Below are 14,711 nucleotides of genomic sequence, written 5' to 3'. Positions count from 1 at the left end.
GGCCGGCGCCGCTACGGAGCGCCGCTGGAGCCGGGGGCCGCAGGCCGGCCGTCTTCCGCTCCCTGCAGGCACGTCACGGGAAGCGGAAGTCGCATGTGCGGGAGGTAGAGGCGGTGAGTGCAACTGGTTCGGAGAGACTCGTGGGGTCCGGGAGGAAGAGCCGCCGAGATGAAGGTGAAGATGTTGAGCCGGAATCCGGACAATTATGTCCGTGAAACCAAGTTGGACCTACAGAGAGGTACGGGCGTCTTCCGCGAGTGCTGGGGTCTAGCCTCGTTCTCTGCGGAGGAAAAGCTGTATGTTTGGGGGGCGGTGCAGAGGGAAACGCAGCGCTCCTCCCCGGGACAAGGATCGTTTTTCTCCCATTTTCCCTTTCCCAAGGCAAGCGTTGACAGCTGGGGCCGTTGGAGAACGGAGTGGCAGAAGCCGCCGTTGTTAGTGGGACATACTCACAGTTGTCTATGGGGGGCGAACACTTCCGTCTCCCCTGCTCCACTTCTGAGCTCTGTCCTGGGGTTCCCATTGCTTAAGTGGAACTTGAATGGGTCAGACTCGTGGAGTTGAAAGATTTAAAAGTTACACAGGCGTCTTTAAACCTGCCTGTGGCTCTCATTTCTGGCCACCTTACCGCTCTAAGTTAGAATCTTAATATGAAAGAGGGAAAAAGTTGAGACTGGAAGCTATCGGTTTTCTCTTTAGCAACAACTCTTAGGGAAAGTTTGAGGGGGAAATGGGCAAGGTGGAATGAATGAGGTAGGTTTATCCTGTATCCTCTGGTGACCACATAGGAGTGAGAGCTCATGGTACCTCGATGGCAAAAGCAGATGGAAGATACTAGCAGGTGTGAAGTGCTGAAGTGGCCCATGTCACTGCAGGGTAAAAGAGGGGGTATGAATGGAGGAACCTGGAATGGCATCTCACTATTTTGAGTACTAGAAATGATCACTGTATGTGTGAACATTGCTGACAGAGAGATACCTGCTTTCTGCTCCCAAAATGTTGACAGGGTTAAGCTGACTTGTAGTAACATCTCTAAAATGCAGATCTGTCATTGGTACTTGACACCATCTCTCATCCTGGACCCTGTGGTAGCTCCTTCATTCCCACTTTCACCACGTAGGGTGGGTTCACCCTTGCCCATTTTAGTGTGCCTTCAAGGCATTCTGTCAAGTTTTGTGTGCCAAATACCCTCACCCTGAGTAGCAGCCACCTCAGGAAAGCTCTGAACACACACACTGCACATTCCCTACTGCCATTTGAACACATCTGCATTTCCATCACAGTTTCTTATACTTCTGTCAGTGTTTACCACATTGTCTTGAGATTGTTATTTTGGTTAACACAGTGTTTCCATCAGGATAAGCTTGCAGCCAGGAGAAGAGTTTTGTGTTTACACTGTGATTAATCAGCAGCTGGAACTTAATCATTGCTTTATACTGTTTCAGTGTTTGGAAGTGGTTAGTCTTCTGGTCTTTAAAAGAAAACCCATTAAGGTCTTTGTTTTTGAGATTGCTTTTAAAAAGATGTATTTGTTTATTTGAAAGAGGGAGGGAAGGAGAGAGTGAGGCTGACCAGCCAGCCATCCACTAGTTCACACCCTAAATGGCTGCACCAGCTGGGGCTGGGCCAGGCTGAAGCCAGGAGACAGGAGCTTCTTCTAGGTCTCCCACATGGGTACCAAGGACTCAAGCACTTGGGCTGTCTTCCATTGCTTTCCCCAGGCCCTTGGGGAGCTGGGTTGGAAGTGGAGTAGCTGGGACTGAACTGGCACCTATATAGGATGCCAGCACTTAAGGCAGCTGGACTGCCTACTACACCACAATGTCAGACCATCCCCTCCTGTTTTTTTTTTTTTTCTTTTTTAGATTTGTTTATTTATTTGAAAGAGGGAGAGACAAAACGAGAGATAATCTGTCCACTGATTTGCTCCTTATATATTTGCAGCATCTGGTTGGACCAGGTCAAAGCCAAGAGCCTAGAACTCTGTTGGAATCTGTCACATATGGGCCCTGGGTGCTTGGTCCCTCTTCCCATTGCTTTCTCAGGCACATTATCTGGGAGGTGGGTCAGCAGTGGGGCTGCTGGGACTCCAACCACTGCTTAGCCTGTTCTTCCTCCCCACCGCTCCCTGCTACAATGTTGGCCCCACGGTCTCCCTGTTTTACTTTCTGGTAGAAAGCTGGCAGCAGGATGGAATAATAAAACTTTGAAGTTCTGTAAAACATAAAGGGAAACACTTTCACCTTCCTTTATTCTTTCGTTTTTATTAAGTGTTATTTTCTTGTAAATATGTAATATCAGGTACTAGGATAGGGCCCAAGAAAATTGTTTCTAAAACTTCCTTGGGCTTCCTGCAAGTTAACACCGTGCATAAATATGTGCCAAGAGTGTATCAACTGTACTGTTGTCAGTGCTGTGTATGTGGCAAGTGCTTCAACAGTGTTTATTGTTCACTGGGTGCGTGAATTTGGAGGTGGACATGATCACAGTGATTTGAAAAGTTTATGAAAGACATAAGATCTAAATTTAGTATTTTTGGGCCCGGCGGCATGGCCTAGCAGCAGCTAAAGTCCTCACCTTGAACGCCCCGGGATCCCATATGGGCGCCGGTTCTAATCCCGGCAGCTCCACTTCCCATACAGCTCCCTGCTTGTGGCCTGGGAAAGCAGTCGAGGAAGGCCCAATGCATTGGGACCCTGCACCCGTGTGGGAGACCTGGAAGAGGTTCCAGGTTCCCGGCATCGGATCGGCGCGCATCGGCCCATTGCAGCTCACTTGGGGAGTGAATCATCGGACGGAAGATCTTCCTCTCTGTCTTTTCTCCTCTCTGTATATCTGACTTTGTAATAAAAATAAATCTTTTAAAAAAAAATTTAGTATTTTTAAAATATGTGTAGGATTTAGATAGATTTGGGTGAGAGTTACATATACTTGGTGGAAGAAATGACACGCACAGGGAGGAATGCTCAAGTGAAAGCTCCACACAAGCCTGAGTCCCAGGTGGGCTTCCAGGTGCAGGTTCTGGTGCGGACCCTGTGAGGCAGCAGGTAGGGGCTCTAGCACTTGGGCTCTTGCCGTCTGTGTGGGAGACCCAGCTTGTTGGGTTCTGGACTTCCAGCTCTACCCTGGCCCTACCCTGGCCCAACCCTGGCTGTTGCAAGCCCAAGGGCAGTGAACCAGTAGCTCTCTCTTGTCTCTACTTTTCAAGTAAGCAAAAATAAACAAAGGAGTTTCAACCTCATTCGATTTATTGGAAGTGTCTACAATTGGTTGTCCTGGTTGTGTTGTAAAAATAATTGAAACTTCAAATTTTTTTCTTAATTTTTATGCAATACTTGAATTTACATTGATATTCTCATCTCTGCCATATGTTAATTCACATATCCTGAGGGTTGACAAAGGTATGCTCGTGCCAAGGTACTGCAGTATCTTATAGTTTCATTTATTAGGGGGTTATATAGTATCTTAATTGAGATAGTCTTTACCAATTTATGAAGGGACCATGAAAATGTTTTTTTCATGCAGAAGTTCTTTGGTTGTCACATCAAAGTTTTTAACCAAGAGTTGTAGAACATAGGAATGAATAAAGCACTTATTAGATTTTCAAAACTCTTCTGTGGCTTTGAATACTGAACATTTTTCTTCGGCTGCTTTTACTTCTTTGAGAAAGATAAAACATAACCTATTCCTTAAGAATCCATTTTAATTTTGGGCGAGAAAGTGGCTTTCAAATAATCTTGTGCTATAGAGAGATTGTTTTCAAAAACGTATGCTTGGAGATATTTCCGTTGCTCAAAATATTTTGTACTGAAAATGGTGAAAAGATTTGAAAATGGAAAAATTCACTTTTGCCTCTATGAAAAAGTGGGGACAGTTTTTTAAAAATTAGAAACTATTATTAAAGTTATAACAGTATCAGATAGTTGTGGGAACAGTCATTGACATCAGAGAGAGTAATTTTCTAAACAAACTTTGGAAATAACTTTTGTAAGATTAGTGGATGGGACTGAACATTAAATAGTCAAGTAAGTTTCAGTGCCCGTGGACAGTATCTTAGACCTGCTTGTCTGTGTGCAGTCAGTCCCTCCTCACTGTGACAGAGCATGCTCACTGAGCCAGTCCTACTCCGTGAGTGTCACAGTAATGGAGTCAGGTCTGTTATCACAGAACAGTCCCAGTGTGCACGTGCTCCTCTTAATACAGCAGGCTGCAAAATCAAGTCCTGCCTGTGTCTCCTTCAGCTCTTGCAGCCATTAAAATCAAACACTGAAATAAACCGACAGGAGAATCTTCAGTGTTAAAAAATAGACTCCCAGTAAGTAAATGTCCATGTGTTGGAAAGAGGTATGTTCTTGAAAATTACATTACTGTTATTACTCTTGGGGAACATATTTAAAATTTGAAACTTTGAAAGTTGGTGGGCCTGGGAGTGACATGTTAAAAAGCTATGTTTTGGGCCTTGCATGGTAGGTACCCAAAAAGGTTAAATGCTTCCCTTGCATGCGCTGGGATCCTATATGGGTACCAATTCCTATCCTGGCTTCTCCACTTCCAGCTCCCTGCTCGTGTCCTGGGAAAGCAGTAGAGAATAGCCCAAAGCCTTGGGACCCTGCACCTGGTGGGAGACTGGAAGAAGCTCCTGGCTTTGGGTCAGCTCAACTCTGGCCATTGCAGTCACTTGGGGAGTGAACTAGTGGATGGAAGATCTTTCTCTCTGTCTCTCCTTCTGTCTGTAAAATGTGGCTTTCTAATAAAAATAAATAAATATTTACAAGAAAAGCTAAGTTTTAGGATGGTTCATCTGATGACTGTGACTTGGACTGCCACCAAGGTGAATGGGGGTGATATTACAATAGTCCACATGTAAAGTAATAAGGGCCAAGACTAAGTGACTAAAAGGGACAATGAATTAACACTTCTCAACAAGAATGAGTATAACTTTGACTTTGTTATTAGGAAGGATGGAGTATAGAATTAACTAAGAATGTACAGTTTCAATTTTAGTGTGCATTGAATATGATGTGCACATGCATAAAAGAAAATGCATTTATTCTCACACATTGAGAGTTTCTGTTTTATGTTTTTGTTTTCTTAAGCTATGAGGACTTAGAGTTATTTCTTAAGTAAATATTAGCTGAGACAGTGTGTTTGGCATCGTGGTTTCTGGAGCCAGACTGCTTCTGTGGCTCCATCACAATCTCGGCAAATTACTTCACCTCTGTGGCCTCGCTTCCCTATCTTGAAGACAAGAAAGAGCAATAGAACTTAACACATAGGGTGCTGTGGAGATGAAAGGAGTTAAGATAAGATGTTTGGAACAGTGCTTGACACGTGGTGAGCTCCTGTGTACTTCAGGTAGATAAGCATGCATGGAAGAGCTAATAAAGAGCCACTATGTAATGTAGTCATAACCACTACAGTGTATCCGTAGGGCTTAGCACCAGGGATGAATAGTGTTCTGGGCCCCACAAGGAGTTTACAGTTCAGTGTGCAAACATTTATCATGCAATTGCTTTGTGCCACACGCTGTGCTAGACTTAAAGCCCACACATGAAGAATGTATTGTATATCCTGACTGAGAACTTAGAGTTCAGGTGAGGAGTGTAGTAGAACATATGGAAGGAGGTCTTTGAATTTTGTGAAAGTGTAGTAAAACATTAAAAAGGAAAAGCATTCTCTCTCCCTTTGTGTATGAGTGTGCAGATGTAGTCTGTTTTCTATGTATGCATTCCCTTATTTTCTGGTAATTTTGAAAGGTTTCTGGTAACAGGTTTTAAGCTATTGAATTCTTCATGGAGTTTGGTATAGAACAGAGTGCTGGATTAAAGGCTTATTGAGTAAATCGAATGTTTAGCTAAGGAAACCCACAGGAAATATTAAACGTGAATTATTTAATTTAGAGGAATCCTTTTTATTTCAGTTCCAAGAAACTACGATCCTACTTTACATCCTTTTGAAGTCCCAAGAGAATACGTAAGAGCTTTAAATGCGACCAAACTGGAACGGGTGTTCGCGAAACCATTCCTTGCTTCTCTGGATGGTCACCGTGATGGAATCAATTGCTTGGCGAAGCACCCGAAGAGCCTGACGACCGTCCTTTCCGGGGCATGTGATGGAGAGGTCAGTGCTGCCTAAATATTGGTACTTCAGAATCAAGATGGTTGTATTTCAATTTTTTTAAATATATTTTAGCTATCTTGCTTTGATTTCAGTGTAATTCTTTACTAAATTTTGTTTGAAATGATAAAATTATTAGCTTCTTACTAAATATAAGAAACTATAAAGAGAGCAGCTTAAGACTTAGTTTGATAGTAAGCAAAATAATTGTTCATATGTGAGTTTTTCCCACAAAGGTTGTTGTTAGTAATTCAACACTCAGTTTTCCTTCTCTGGCAGGAGTAAGTTTTGAAGCTCTTTAAAGGCGCATCGACAGACATTTGACAGATTGCGTTTTCTGTGTGTTGTTGTATTTATCCATCTGCATTGTATTATTTTAATCCCCAGGGTTTGCTTTCAGCTGTCTGGTGTCACTAATCAGCCTTTTAGTGTCTATTTTTCTTCAAATGTAGTAGTCCTTTGCCCAAACATTTTATATTTACAGTTCCCTGAAGTTTCCTGATATACTTTATTACAGGTTAGAATTTGGAACCTGACTCAGCGGAAATGTGTTCGTGCAATCCAAGCGCATGAAGGCTTTGTACGAGGAATGTGTGCACGCTTTTGTGGAACTTCCTTTTTTACTGTAAGTGTAAGACCATCAAGTCCAAAGTCACCAAATTTGTCCAACATATGTCAGAATGTTCAAAGTGAATAACTTACCCTCAAGTTTATTTATTTATTCCAATGCCCTTTTGCAGTTTTATGAAGTAAAATAGCTTCATAAACCCTGAAAAGTCCTAGTTTTCCAGGGACCTGGTCAGTGACAGTAAGTTCACACTGTGCGCAGTCATCAGCACAGTCTGTCTCCAGGTAACAAATTCTGTCTGTTGAACAGTCAGCTCTCGGTTTCCCAGTGACCTGTGCCATTGATAACAACTGTTTCACTTTCAGTTTGTCTGAACCCCATGGAAGTAGAATCACACAATTCTTGTGTGTCCCTTTTTTTTTACATAAGCCTTTTTGTATCTCTCATTTCACTAGGCATATTTTCTTCAACTTTTATCTATCTTGTGGCACACATCAGAATCTATCTTGTCTATCAGAATCTATCTTATCAGAATCTATCTATCTTTTATCTATCTCGTGGCACACATCCTATCTTTTTAAAGCTGAATAATAATTTCATTGTATGTGTATAGTACATTTTATTCATTCACTCATCGATGAGCATTTGGCTTGTTTTCGCTTTTATAAATAATGCTGTGAACTTAAGTGTACAAATAACAGTTCTTTTTAAAATTCATTTATTTATTTATTAAAAAAGCAGGTATGTAGGGAGAGACAAAGAAAAAGAGGGATCTTCATCCACCAGCTTACTCACCAGGTGGCCACAATGACCACATGACCAGCTCTAAGCCAGTCCAATTGTCCGCTCAGGTCTCCCATGTGGTTACAGGGCGGAAGTACCTGGACCATCTTCTGCTGCTTTCCGTGGACATATTAACAAGGTGCTGAATTTTAAATGGAGCAACCAGGACCCAAACCATCTCCCATATGGGAGACAATTAATTTAACAACAATGATCAGTTTGAAAGCTATTTTAGTGCACTCTACTGAAAATAATAAGGTTACATAGTGGGTGAAAACAATAGATGGCATGGTTAGATTTAGAAAGATTTTAGAGGCTTGTGAACTGAGAAGTGCCTAGAAAAATGGTGATTCTTTTTTCAGAAAAGAAGTCAGAGCTGAGAGCAAGTTTTAGGAAAGGATGGGAATAAGAAAGGTAGGATGAGGTAAGCTAGACTAGTGGGATATGCTGTGATTGAAAATGTCGTCTTGAAAGTGGCAGGTCTGGAGTTGAGAGAAATCCCAGCCGAACTTGGCATCATCAAGATAGAATCTTTGGGAGGAAGTGAAAGGCAGTAATATAGAGAAAACAGAGACATCATTGTGGTCGTCTTAGGAAATGCTCTTCCTTAGAATATGGGGAATGCAGAGCTCGAAGAGCCAAAGAATGAACCTCGTGTCCCAGGAGGGGAGTAGTCTTGTAAACTACTACAAGGATGATAAAGGTGAAGAGTGAGAAAGCATTTAAAGGATGTGGATATGTAGAAAATAGTTTAAGATTCTGTAATTGTACTCTTTCAAATCAAAATGTAAAAAATAATTTTAAGAGTCATTTTATTTGAGAGTTACAGAGAGAAATCTTCGATCTGCTGGCTCATTTCCCAAATGGCCATAACAGTTGGGACTGGGCTGGTATGAAACCAGGAGCCAGGAGCTACTTCCGAGTCTCCCTTGTGGGTACAGGGCCCAAGGCATTGGGCCATTCTCCATTGCCTTCCACTGCCCTCCACTGCCCTTCCAGACCACCACCAGGGAGCTAGCTTAGAAGTAGTGTTTCTGTTAATGGAAAAATCCAGAAATAAATAATTTGTAAGTTGTAAATAAATGTAATCTATTGTTATCATTATTCTGTTGTCTTTCATTGCCTCCACTGCCCTTCCAGACCACCACCAGGGAGCTGGATTAGAAGTAGAGTGCCCGGGCCCAGCGCGGTGGCCTAGCGGCTAAGGTCCTCCTCACCTTGTACACGCCAGGATCCCATATGGACGCTGGTTCTGATCCCGGCAGCTCCACTTCCCATCCAGCTCCCTGCTTGTGGCCTGGGAAGGCAGTCGTGGGAACGGCCCGGAGCCTTGGGACCCTGCACCCGTGTGGGAGACCTGGAAGAAGTTCCTGGCTTCTGGCTTCAGATTGGCAAAAGCACCGGCCGTTGCACTCACTTGGAGAGTGAGTCATCGGATGGAGGATCTTCCTCTCTGTCTCTCCTCTCTATATATCTGACTTTGTAATACAAATAAATAAATCTTAAAAAAAAAAAAAAGAGAGAAAAGTAGACTGCCCATATGAGATGGTGGCGCTGCAGCTAGAGGCTTAGCTTGCTATGGTATGGTACATGCTCCAAGTTCAGCTTTTTTAGCTTTCATATTTAAGTGAGATCATGAGACACATGTGAGAGCTGTTTCTTGGCTTAGTTTTAGTCCTTAGTGTTTCTTCTTCTTTTTAATTATTTATTTATTATTTTTTTAAAGATTTATGTATTTTTATTGGAAAGGCAGATATACAGATAGGAAGACAGGAAGGTCCTCCATCTGATGATTCACTACCCAAGTCACCACAACGGCTAGAGCTGTGCTGATTCGAAGCCAGGAGCCTGGAAATCCTTTTCCAGGTCTCCCACGCAGGTTCAGGGCCCCAAGGCTTTGGGCCATCCTCTACTGCTTTCCCAGGCCACAAGCAGGGAGCTGGATGGGAAGTGGGGCCACCGGCGCCCATATGGGTTTCTGGCACGTGCAAGGTGAGGACTTTAGCCACTAGGCCACTGTGCCAAGCCCTCCTCTTCTTTTTGAAATGGTTAGTTCATAATCTCATAAAACCTCTGTTACCTGAGTTTCTCCAGTTGTTCCAGTCTGTAATGCACATCACCTTAGCAGGTCCTGCTCCTCATGCAGATAGAATGAGGCGTTGTTCTGAACAGGCACATGCTGTTGTAGAGCCATTTGTCTGTGCAAACATGCTCACCTTAGGCTCCCTGGTCTGCCGAGGCTGGTGCTCCGCAGGCTGCATCAGACATCGTTCTCCTTGATCGCAGATCTTCAGCTTGTCCACAGTATTTATCAGAACTTAATTCTCATAAACCATGATGCAGGAGGGTGTGCTCAGGGACATGGCTCACCCTATTTCATATAAATACTCAAAAGACCTTTGGGTCAGGCCACATCGACAGAGATTTGAGTATCTAGATTGCATCTTGAGGGCTCCCTGTGGAATCAGGTCCCCAGAACTGAGTTTTGGTATGATGCCAATAGCTTAGATTCAGAGTTGTTAATGTGATACAGCCCAGTTAAATATTGTTTAAGTATATTATAAAGAGGCTTCAGGTTCATTTATATCCTCAACAAAAGAAGTTCCTGTTTCATCTTAGTATCAGAACCTCCATCTAAACCCCTTATTCTAATCTCAAGCACACTGCGAAGTGTGCTGCTGAAAGTTTTTCTTTTTGAATTTGCTGCAGGAAAGCAACTGAATTCATACGTCTTCTATAGATAAATATGTCAATGTTTCTAATGGAAAATATGTAATTTGTATGTAATACAGACTTGTAAGTGAAAACTGGCAGTATGATGTGTATATGAGGGAACTTCATAAAATTGCAGAAAAATTGAATTAAGAGTAAGTTTTATTTTGGTGACAAAACATTTTAAAATCCTTCCAAAGGTTTTTCTTTTTATTGTATATATTTCAATTGATTTCTAAAAATTCCCTCATATGCTTGTATAATATCACATTTATGATTATTTTGTTTTAAGCCCAAATGATGCTACATGGCTTGTTTTGTTTTGCAGTCTATCTCATCTAATATTTTGAATGTGTCTGCCAGTGACCTGAGTCTAAATTACCATAGACGATTGCTTTGTCTTGATTTGGACTAAGCTGCCAACATTTCGGAGTGTCTCTTTTTCCCTGTCAGTGCAACTGTTAACACAGTTTAAAGAAAAATGATGCCTTGATTAAAATGTGAAAATGGTTCTGACCTTTTGGATCCTGAAAAGCTTTCAGGGTACTTTGTCCAGCGTTTGACAGTAACCAGTTTGAAAACTGGTGATTTGAGTTCTGTGTCGGTGGAGAAGAACTCTGTCTATTCTGAAACTATAAAAATGTGGTCTCTGGTGTATTTCCATGTTTTTTATTTCATTTCTTCAAAGCTATCTGGAATCTTATTTTCTTGAAAGACATATTGTTTCAAAGTTTTGACTAGCCTGATTTTATAAATATCATTCTATTATAATCAATTTTTCTCCTTAATTCAAATTGTGATCTTTATTGGAGGAAAAATTTTTGCCGCACTTATAGCCTAACTTTACTGCTATTCTTTTCTTTTTTTTGTATCATTCTTAGTATTTTTAATTTTATATCACTTAGACACTTGTCAACATCTTTGCTGTAACACGGTAGGATATATATATCTTTAAAAAATTGATATATTACATGAATAGAGTGTGCTTTTTAAACAAAATGTTTACATTTGATATATATGCTGGTGAGTTTTATTTGTGACCATTGTTCATTAACATCATCATCATCATCCTAAATATTCCTAGGTTGGTGATGACAAAACTGTGAAGCAGTGGAAAATGGATGGCCCAGGTTGCGGAGAAGAGGAAGAGCCACTGCATACAATATTAGGAAAGGTGTGAGAACAAATCCCACTATGCTTTGCCTGCTCAAATTCTCTTCATGACATTTCATAATTTTAATTTCTAAAAAGTAAAGTGACATAAGTAAGAAATGAGACTTTAGGCCACAGTAATTGACCTGTTTTAAGTAATACTTATTGCAGTTAGGGCTCTTTGCAAGTAAAAAATTTGAACAGTTTTTTATTATTCATTGTAGAAGGGTTTGGTTTCTGTTTTCAGCTCAAGGATGCAATGAGATATTTCTTAATAGCAAGGCCATGAAGAAATATCTATGAAGTAGAATGTCCAGATAAATTCTGTGTCAGTTTTTGTCTTTTTTATATTGTCATAAATATTACACAAATCTCACACTTCCTTACTTGAAATAGTCCTTTAGGAAAGTAAGATATGTAATAATTTGAGCTTCTTGTATAAATTTTTTTTCAAAAGATTAAGTTATTGGAAAGGCAGGTTTACAAAGAAAAGGAGAGACAGAGAAATAACTGCCGTCTGCTGGTTCACTGCCCAAATGGCTGCTACGATTGGAGCTGTGCCGTTCCGAAGCCAGTAACCAGGAGCTTCCCCAGGTCTCCCATGTAGGCACAGGATCCCAAGGCTCTAGGCCATGCTCCACTGCTTTCCCAGGCCACAGTTAGGGAGCTGGATGGGAAGTGGGGCAATTGGGATACAAACCAGCTCCCACATGGGATGCTGGCACTTGCAGGTAGAGGATTAGCCAATTGAGCCATTATCCTGGCCATATCTTGCATAAATCTTTCTTTTTTTTTTTCCTTTTTAGATTTATTTTATTTTTTATGGAAAGGCAGATATACAGAAAGGAGAAACAGAGAAAGATCTTCCATCCACTGGTTCACTCCCCAGGTGGCCACAATGGCCGAGGCTAAGCCATTCCAAAACCAGGAGCCAGGAGCATCTTCTGGATCTCTCACATGGGTGCAGGATCCCAAGGCTTTGGGCCATCCTCTGCTGCTTTCCCAGGCTACGAGCAGCGAGCCTGATGGGAAGTAGCACAGCCAGGATACGAACCAGTGCCCATTTGGGATCCTGGTGGATGAAAGGCCAGGATTTAGTCACTAAAGCTATTGCACTGTGCCCCTGTATAACTCTTTTTCACATTTCTTACTGATTGTCCTGTAAATCAGATAGCATGGTTTAGCCTTAGCTTAAACACAGAACATTTGACCTACTTGTGATTTATAGTACTTACACTTTTTATTAAGCACTCAGAGTTCTTAAATGAGATTTCATCTATAGTAGCATTCAGTGTATCAGGTAAGATACCTCTTTAGACACCTACCTACTTCCTGTAGCTGGAGTCTCTGGAATCCATCCTGCCTGCATTCCCAGTTTTACCTTCCGGACAGTGTGCACCCTGAGAGGCAGCAAGGGATGGCCAGTTCTTGAGTCCCTGCCTCCTGTGGAGGCCTGGATTGAATTTTGGACTTCTGGGTTTGACCTGACCCACACGTGGCTGTTTCAGTTGTTTGGGGAAATCTTTAAGCATGACCATTTCGAAAATCACAATTTTGTCATTTCAGTATTATGGGAGGTACATGTTTAAATTCTGTTTCTGGTTTTTTACTTTATTTGTTTGAAAATAGGAGTTATAGATTGACCAATCATTCATCTCTTGTTTGACTACTCATATGGACGCAACAGTGGGGGACTCCACTCAGGTCTCCCATGTGGGTGCTAGGGCCCATGTTTGTGGGCCATCTCTGCCTTCCCAGGTGCATTATCAGGGAGCTAGATATGAGATGGAGTGGCCAAGATGCAAAGTGGTGTTCTCATATAGGGGTGTCCACATTGTAGGTAGCAGCTTGACCCATGCTACCACAATATCAGCCCTTAAATGTTCTTAAAGGGACTTGAGGGTGAGGTATGAGTGTGAGGTGGAAATAATTCTGATGTAGAAACAAATTAGTGATATCTAAAAGTTGGTTGCATTCTTTTAAAATGTCTTATCTCTTTATGGTAGTATTAACCCTATAAAAGAGAGCTTCAAGGAAGCTGTCAACAGGAATTTCCTCAAAAAGTATAGATAAATATTTTTACAGTTTTCTGCAGATTGGAACTATCTATGAACTCATTCATAATATGCTCTTTGCCTTTAAAGACAGTGTATACTGGCATTGATCATCACTGGAAAGATCCTGTTTTTGCCACATGTGGACAGCAGGTGGACATTTGGGATGAACAAAGAACCAATCCTATATGTTCAATGACCTGGGGATTTGACAGTATAAGCAGTGTTAAATTTAACCCAATTGAGGTAATGTGCTTATTGTTTCCTTGTTATTGTTTAATATAGCAGGTATATTCTGCTTATTGTTTTCTAATTTCACCTCTGTTTAGGAAACTTAAATGTGTGAAAGAATTTCTGAATTTCAGTGTTATTCTTGCTTTTGTTCAGTTTTCCAGATTTTATCTGAATTCTGACATCTTTAGTCAAATCTAAACATATTTGCTTGCAGTGTAGTCCAAGGTACTAGCAGTAAGCATCATCAAAGAAGAGAGAGAGTGTGTGTGTGTGCGTGCGATCCTGGACCTAGAATCCAAGGAAGTACTGTGTTGTTGTTTATTTTTATAAGGAAAGATTTATTTTGGCTTGATGATCCTGAAAGCTTAAAGTGCAGGATTGAATGGGTCTTAATGGTTCAGCCTCTGGTACTGCTACCCTTGCTGGCAGCATACTTAGGTGTCTACACCCAAAACATACCGGGCAAGGACCTAGTAGCATGTGTGTCTGTAGCACTGGGTTTTAGTTTTGCTCATGTCTTCATCACTTGTGCTCCAGATTATATCATTATGCTTTTGCGACAGCTTGTGATTTTTTTTAACCCTTGTGGAACCAATACTTCATGGTAATGTTCATGGTCATTGTACTGCATGAGAACTGGTTACAGTCATGTTTTTCTTTGTAAATCTGGGTTTTGATTCTAGTTCCTTCCAGATGCAACTAAATATTGTCCGTGAAGATCTGAATTTAGGAAAGGAGACAACCTTGAAGGCCAAGTGAGCCATCAGACTCTAGACTTGTCCTTCAGCTTTATCTGAATATGTACCAGTAGATGAGCTTATTGTCCAGAAGACTCAGTAGAGATGTCCTTCTGTAGGGAGAAAAGGAAATCACTACATGTATAGCTGATGGGGGACCAGCATTGTCGCAAAGTACATAAAGCCACTGCCTACAGTGCCAGAGTCTCAGCATGAATTCATGTTCCAGCTGCTCAGCTTCCAATCCAGCTCTTAGCTAATGGGCTGGGACAAACATCAAAATACGGACTGAGTGCTTGGGCCCCTGTAGCCCACATAGGAGTCCTGGAAAAAGCTCCTATCTCCTGGTTTTGG

At 41.6% G+C, this 14,711-nt stretch overlaps 1 protein-coding gene across 1 annotated transcript in view; it reads left to right on the top strand.

The window, feature by feature from the left end:
- Window positions 1–25: 25 nt before the first annotated feature.
- The window catches only part of DCAF13 (DDB1 and CUL4 associated factor 13), a 32,618-nt gene continuing 17,932 nt past the window's right edge, over window positions 26–14,711 (top strand). The window contains exons 1-5 of the mRNA XM_004580660.3: window positions 26–238; window positions 5,921–6,120; window positions 6,635–6,742; window positions 11,265–11,354; window positions 13,477–13,632. Of these exons, the coding sequence (XP_004580717.2) occupies window positions 169–238; window positions 5,921–6,120; window positions 6,635–6,742; window positions 11,265–11,354; window positions 13,477–13,632 (624 nt within the window). The 5' untranslated portion in view covers window positions 26–168. The remainder of the gene's footprint in view (window positions 239–5,920; window positions 6,121–6,634; window positions 6,743–11,264; window positions 11,355–13,476; window positions 13,633–14,711) is intronic.

This window comes from Ochotona princeps, chromosome 9 (genome assembly GCF_030435755.1).
Source record: "Ochotona princeps isolate mOchPri1 chromosome 9, mOchPri1.hap1, whole genome shotgun sequence".
NCBI classification, from domain to species: domain Eukaryota; kingdom Metazoa; phylum Chordata; class Mammalia; order Lagomorpha; family Ochotonidae; genus Ochotona; species Ochotona princeps.
The sequence above is the reverse complement of the archived record's forward strand: the minus strand, read 5'-3'. Positions and strand labels throughout refer to the sequence as shown.